Source organism: Physeter macrocephalus, chromosome 1 (genome assembly GCF_002837175.3).
Source record: "Physeter macrocephalus isolate SW-GA chromosome 1, ASM283717v5, whole genome shotgun sequence".
NCBI lineage: Eukaryota > Metazoa > Chordata > Mammalia > Artiodactyla > Physeteridae > Physeter > Physeter macrocephalus.
In genome coordinates this window covers 64975554-64983272 of record NC_041214.2, presented here as the reverse complement: position 1 = coordinate 64983272, position 7719 = coordinate 64975554, and the positions used below count along the sequence as shown (strand labels likewise).

The window sequence follows — 7719 nt, the reverse complement described above, 5'->3', positions numbered from 1 at the left end:
GGCACGAACCCGGCTCCCCTGCATCGGCAGGCGGACGCGCAACCACTGCGCCACCAGGGAAGCCCATGCTGTTCTCTTTCATAGAGAATTATTTAAATGCGTGTTAGTACCAGCATGCAATAATTTTCCATTTGTTTTACTTTCCTGCCTGCCTGTGACTTGGCTTTAATATTTCTTTTGGCCCTTGAACAGTATTTGCTGAGTTTAGTCTTCTTTTTCTGCATGCCTTTCTATATTTTGGAGTCTAATGTTGATTTTAAAATGTTTACATTTTTTCAAAATGTTCATTTTAATTTCTTTTCCAATTATAAAAATCTTTTAAAAGTTGAGCCATATTGTATTTAGGTATTCCAGAGTGTCTTCTAAACATTTCCTTTGGAAGGGAAAACCTGGTTTAAACTGACTGAATATATGTTACTTCTTATTTTTTATTTTATTTTATTTTTTGCCACACTGCGCAGCTTACAGGATCTTAGTTCCCTGACCAGGGATTGAACCCGGGGCCACGGCAGTGAAAGCACTGAGTCCTAACCACTGTACTGCCAGGGAATCCCTCTTTTTTGATGGCTACTTAGATTATTCTCCCTAACAGCAGAATTCTCCAAAATGCTTCAAGCATGGGATACAATTTGATCTGTCTTAATTTTCTAACGTTATTTTCCTCTCACACTAATTATAATTTGTCCCAGAGACTAGATTTGCAGGCCTCTGTCTATTTGACAGAGAAATTTGAGAAATTAGATTGTCATCTGTGTGTCTCCTTTGATAATTGTGAGACATATTAAAACTTCTGTCTGAAAAAAAAATATCAAAAGTTATTTTTATATCATCACATATAATTAACTTATATTTTTATAAGTGTAAAACGAGCCCCCAGTAATTTCTAGGGTCCGTTATTACCCCTCAGGTTTGTTGCTTGTCCCTTTGGCATGGGAACCCTTTGCTTCCCTGTTTCCCTAACATTTAAATGTGCTTTTCACGAGTTCCATTGGAAAGAAAAAAGATATTGATTAGTACATTATTCAGAGATCAATAAGCCCTATGGATTATTGTCAGGCTAAATTGATCTTTAAATTCTTATTCCTGAGAATCACCTGCCCAAATGGAGAATGGAATTCTTATCCCTGAAGATGCATGGAGAAGTTTGGGCAATACAATATTATATTTCAAATTGTATTATTTAGGATTGCTTCTAAATTGGCTTTGCCACATTTTTTTTCAATTCCATAAATCTGTATTAGAACATTTATTGCCAAAGACTTTTCTTCTATGTAATAGGACTAGTTCTTCCTTCAAATTTATCTTTAGTAAACCATTAGGATAAATTTAAATTTTATCTTAATACACAACTTTAAATTTTCTGCATTGCTAATGTGTACCTTTTTATTTAGATGAAATTCTTTACATTTAGCAATTTTGGTATGATATTCTAAAGTTATAGTTTCTGAATTAGTTCAAAGAATATTTCTGTTGTCAACTATTTGATAAGAGCTATGTGCATAAGAAAATATCCAGGTAATAGATAAGTGGTTTCCCTGATGTTGGCTTTTCATTTCCTATTCTTCCATTCAACTAGTCTCTGACTTTGCATAATTTAGTTACACCTCTGTAGTAGTTTCTTCCAGTGTAAACTAGGGTTAGTATTTTTCTCTCTGCTCCTTAGAGATAAAATGAGAACTTATGGCTTAGGATCTTGAGACATTTTGGATTCTGTGGCTTAAAGTCTGTGGTATCACTTCTAATAACCTATGTATTTCTATATTTTCTGATTAGAAAGCAGTTCCACAAATCAGATTTTTAAAATGTATGGTACCGAATTACCATGTTTTATATAAGAAATAAAATGTAAAGACCTTGACTTTCAAAATCCTTATAAAAAGTACTATGTGAGGATATGTTTGATTTGGGGTTTTTAAAGATATTTAAATCCTTTTGAATTTCAAAGACTTCTTCAAATAACCCTAAGAAAGAAAACCAAGCATTTAATTGGACTTCACAAGTACTGACAGCTTTCAGAGGTGTGTAATTTTTCTTACAAGGTTAATATTAGAGAGTCCCAATCACATATACAAAACTTCAAAGGAAAATTGTTATGTTTCATTTTATTAAGCCCATTTACAAGCCCAGATCAAGTGCCGTTTCCTCTGTGATGTCACATTAGCTAGGAAGTGGTCTCCCTCTCCCTATAACTCTATAACTTTATAACTACTTTTCCATGTAACTGTTATGGTTCTTCCCATAGAACTTGGTTGATGTGTAGTGTTTTCCATGTCTGGTCTCCCCTTTGCCTCCTAATGCCAGGAGTATATCTGTTTCGTCTTTGATTTTCTGTTAAGGCTGTTATTGCCATGGTCTACTGCCATTGGCAGATCTCTCCATGACCTTCTTGAGCATTTGTCTCTTCATCTTAGAGCACACATCACTTTCTTGATTGTATTCATTGTTTATATGCTTCTAAAATATACTCTTTCAGGGCAATACCATTGTTATTGATCTGTGTCATCTGTAGAGTACCCCAGACGTGTTTATACATGAAGGTACCTAATAATATTTTTCTGAATGCATAAATTTCTCCCCCTCTTTTTTTTGCTTTCTAAAGTTTGGATTTTTGGCCTCTTTTCAGACAGAATTCCTTGATATAAGCCAGCTGTCCTTCATCCATGATTTGGGACCAAAGGGCATGTAAGTTCCAGTGTCGGATCTCTAAGGAGAAGTGTGAAAAGTTGATGAGCATTAATACTTGATTTTTAACATTTGCCAAGGTGATAGAGCTCACCTGGCTTCACTGATAGCTGCTTTTCTTCCCAACAGAGTTAGAGCAACTGAGGGACCGATTTATACAAAACAGAGTATCTTGCTACTTTAAACAAGGGTGACAACTGCTCCACTCTCCTCCTCTAACCCCACAGTAGGGGTGTTTAACAGGGGTAGCAAATATGATGTGTGGGAGAATGCCTTAAAAATCAAATATACAAGATCCCTTCTTTTAATCACTTATACTAAAACTAATACTGTATAAAATGTATGCCAAGTAACAGGATTGAAATTTACTTAATGATTATTTTCCTTCATAATATGAGAGCCTGATACTACGAAGAGCTTAACTTTTGTAGTAAAGAGCATTGTTAGCAGCTGTTTTAATTTTTGTTTGTTTAGCCATTATTATTATTCTTTCTTTTCACATCTTTCAAAACCAGGATATTTTTTCTTCCAAAGTATCGATAATAGCTTTGCTCTGCTTCTTTGGCATGGCTTTGTACCAGAACTGTAGGTGAAGCGATGCAGAAATATATCTGTGGAATCTGTGGGTGAGCATCTCCAGTGGTCTCAACAGCAGCTGAACCTTCCCCATGCAGGCATTTAGCAACGTGTGGGGTCTTTTTCAGGCTGTCACAGTGACTGGAGGGAACGCTCAGCATTTAGAGCCAGAAGCTGGAATGCTTAAGGTCCTGCAGTGTGTGTAACAGTATTCTGCTGCCCCCAGTGCCAACAGGCCGGCATCTGACCAGAGTACTTTAAAAGATTAGCTGCTGGAGTACTTAGCCTAGTAAACATAGCATTGAGCTATTTGACAGTGAAAGAGGAAAAAGTGGGGAGGAAAGACACGGGAGAATGAAACGGTTTATTTAGTCCTAAGTTGTGAGGCTGTATCAGCTAAGTGTGAGCTGGAAGCTTGAAGATGATGGGTTAACTTGATGTCTCTTTCAGAGAAGGTATGATAATGAAAAGATCCGGTGGACACAGAATACCAGGCTTGAACTGCTGTGGTCAGGGAAGGGCCTGCTACCGGTGGTCCAAAAGGTAGGACTTGAGAGTTTTGTGTGTTTGTTTTAATAAACTGAGTATTGGGGGAGTTTTTATATACTAGTTTTCAGTGATAAATCTTTGAAAGTCATGGCAGAGCAAATTTTAAATTAAGTTCCAGGTTTCAGCTCTATTTAAACATCCTACTCAAACTTGGACTTGTAGGCAGAGTGTGCCAATTACATACATAAAGAGCTAGTGGGCCATAGGATTCAAAAATTGCTCAGCCAAAGAACATAGACAGTGGCCAATAAGCACAAGTAAATATGCTCAACATCACTAGTCATTAGGGTAATGTAAATCAAAACCACAGTGATATACAACTTCATACCCACTAGGATGGCTATGATAAAAAAAGATGGACAATAGCAAGTGTTCACAAGGATGTAGACAAATTGGAACCCTCATACATTGCTGGTGCATCATGTGAAATGATGCACCCACTTTGGAAAACAGTGCGGTAGTTCCCCAAAATGTTAAACGTACACTTACCGTATGCCCCAGCAAATCCACTCCTAGCTATTTCCAAAGAGAACGGAAAAAATATGTCTATATTAAAACTTATACGTGAATGTTCAGAGCAGCATTATTCAGAGTAGCTGTACATTAAAATATAAGCTAAAAAGATAAAAATTGGTCAGAGTTCAGGGATAATTTTAGTTATATCTGTGAGAATGTATATTATGGTAAGTGTGATATAGACCTATGTTCTGTCCAACTAAAGACTCCTTGTGGAGCAGTATTCTTATCTGATTCTTATTTGTTCCTCAAAGCATTTATCACAATGTTTTGAACATAATAGACAATAGCTATTTGTTCCAATAATAATTTACTGGAATTTTGAAAAATATTAAGAACTATATGTTATTTCTCTAACCTTGAAAAAGATATATGAACTCATGTGTAAAAATGAAATTGAGCTATGTGTGGGTTAAAAATACACGAACTTAAAACTAGAATCTACCTTTATTTCAGACACACTGCCAGCAAAAAATACCATTAAGTTGAGCTCTTATTTTCTGGGTTTTGAAAGGATAGAAGGAAAAGATCAAGAGATTTGGCTAGAGAAAATGGAACATTTCTGTGTTACAAAAAATTTTTTTACTAAAATAAACAGGGAAACAATAGACTAGAAAATATTTGCTTTCAAATAAACTTCTGTAATTTATATAGGGAGACTTGGGGTATAAGTAACATCACAGGAAATTCAGAGACTCCCACTTGAAGTATCTTCCCACCCTCTCCCACCCCCAGTTGTACAGAACCCAGGGGAACACCAAATGCCAAGCCGGGAGAGGAACAGAGTATAAGCCAGCCTGCTTCTGCCCTTGCTTCCTGCCCCACATCATGCCTCTCTGGGAGACAGAACTTGCCAGCCCACTGGGGCCCTGGTACAGATTCCTCCTGCCTACTCCTCCTCAGTCACCAACTTTGCCTAAGGTTGCTGTTGAGTGCCAAGTACGGATTTCAGACTGCAAGACTTTGACTGAAGTCTTGCTCTGGGCTGCCTGAACAGAGCAGGCTGGAAGCATTCGCAGCCCCCAGGAACAGCCCTCAGCCAAGAGCTAGAGGGAGTCCAGCCCCTTCACCCCTCAGGTGGGGTGATTCTGCAGCAAGCTCTGTACCGTCTCCTGGAGTTCCCCAGCAGATTTGCAGCCCAACTGCCCACAGTAAAGTGTGTGAAAACACATCCTTGATGGCTCCCTTCCTGCTCTTCCTTCCCATCCTTCCCTTTCCTGTGCTTCCCATTAAGCTCCCTAATAAGTCCCTTTACAAACTTCTTTCACTTACATCCTTGTCTCAGAGTTGACTTATGGAGCAACCCAACCTAAGACATTTTCTCAAGAAATGGAAGCCTTGATCTGGTCCCTTTTGTCATTTATTGAGTGCCTAATGTTTGCCAGGCTGTATTCTAGCTGCTGTGAGAACAGTGGTGAACAAGATGAGGTCCCTGCCCTCACAGAGCTCTATTGGAGGGGAACGCAGGCAGTGGAGAAGCTGACAAGCAATGTGAACGACATCAACGCAAGTGGTGATCAGAGCTTTGAAGGAAAAAGAAGGCAATGGGATGATGAGAGACTTGAGGACTGCAGATGGTGACTTTAGCTCTGCGAGCCAAGGAACTGATGTTTGACTTTAACCTCTATGAGAAGGGGCAGCCTGAAAAGATGGGGGGGGAAGACTTTGTTATATAAAGGAAATACACCTCCCCAACTTTTAAAGTCTGGATTATATCAGACTTCAACCAGGACAATCTAAAAAGATATGATCCTCCCAGGAATGAAATATGTCATCATTTTAAATTGTGTAACTCTTTCCATGAAGCTTGAAGCCTTGGTTCCATATGAATAAGTATTTCCTGAGTCACATTCATGGGGTATAAAATGTCAGTACCAAATAAAGATGATAAGATATAGCTGACAAAATTTGTTTCAAAAATTTCCCACACTAGAAGGCTATTGGTGTCTAAATGGGAGTTTACTTTTAAGGGCAACACTCGGTCATAACTCTCTTTGTTATTTTTGTATCCTTAAAAAACCATTCTGATTGCTTTATATATTCTATATTGACAAATTGCCATAAGGCAAACAAGGCAATCAAACTTTCAGTCAAGTCTCATAATGACTTTGTCTCAGGCACAAGTAGAAAGAAAAAAAATGACAAACACAGCAAACATTTCTTCCCACAATTTAAAACATCTGCTTAAACAGCACATCCTATTGATGGACTAGATGATCTTTCTTATCTCAAATAATGTCTTAAAGAGATAAATAGGGCTTCCCTGGTGGCGCAGTGGTTAAGAATCCGCCTGCCAATGCAGAGGACACGGGTTCGAGCCCTGATCCGGGAAGATCCGACATGCCGTGGGGCAGCTGGGCCCGTGAGCCACAACTACTGAGCCTGCGCGTCTGGAGCCTGTGCTCTGCAACAAGAGAGGCCACGACAGTGAGAGGCCCGCGCACCGCGATGAAGAGTGGCCCCCGCTCGCTGCAACTAGAGAAAGCCCTCCCACAGAAACGAAGACCCAACACAGCCAAAAATAAATAAATAAATAAAAATAAATTTTAAAAAAAGAAAGAGATAGTTTTTAACACATTTAGCATTTACTTTACTGAACTGTGAGCTATACCAAGAATTACAATTTTTAGACACTGACAGTGTCTAAATGATTTCATTTACTCTCTGGGGCCCATTTGTACAGCCATTATTTAGGCAAAAGGATTGCTTTGCCTGAAGACTTGCTCTCGGCCCTGGGAAGATACCAGTGGACGTGACACACATTCCCTGCTCTCAAGGCTCTCATTTCTTAGTGGAGGAGAGATAATAAACAAGCAGACATAAATAGTTCCAGATAGTGATAAGTGCTATGAAGAAGCTAAACAGGATGGAGTAGTGGGTGGGATGGGAGCCCGGGAAAGCCTCTCTGTGGAGGAATGTTTAAACCAAAGGTTGATGGATAGGAAGGGACTGCCCATGGGAGGATCTGGAAGAAATAATTTCTGGGTGAGGTATAGCAAACGTGGAAGCCCAAAGAACAAGTTTAGCAAGTCTCAGGACCAGTGGGACCACTGTGGTGGGAGTGAATGGGAGGAGACGAGGCTGAGAAGGTGATGTCTGGCTCATGTGGGTCTATCTGTATCTTAATGACATGGCAAGTAGTAGCACAGGTGGTCACATCTTTTTTTTTTCTTTTCTTTTTTAACATCTTTATTGGAGTATAATTGCTTTACAATGGTGTGTTAGTTTCTGCTTTATAACAAAGTGGATCAGTTATACATATACCTATGTTCCCATATCTCTTCCCTCTTGCGTCTCCCTCCCTCCCACCCTCCCTATCCCACCCCTCTAGGTGGTCACAGACCACCGAGCTGATCTCCCTGTGCTATGCAGCTGCTTCCCACTAGCTATCTATTT

At 39.2% G+C, this 7719-nt stretch overlaps 1 protein-coding gene across 1 annotated transcript in view; it reads left to right on the top strand.

The window, feature by feature from the left end:
- PLD1 (phospholipase D1) overlaps positions 1-7719 on the top strand; it is a 216740-nt gene that overhangs the window by 96064 nt on the left and 112957 nt on the right. Inside the window, exons 7-8 of the mRNA XM_024124338.3 lie at positions 2624-2682; positions 3709-3801. Coding sequence (XP_023980106.1) covers positions 2624-2682; positions 3709-3801 — 152 coding nt within the window. The remainder of the gene's footprint in view (positions 1-2623; positions 2683-3708; positions 3802-7719) is intronic.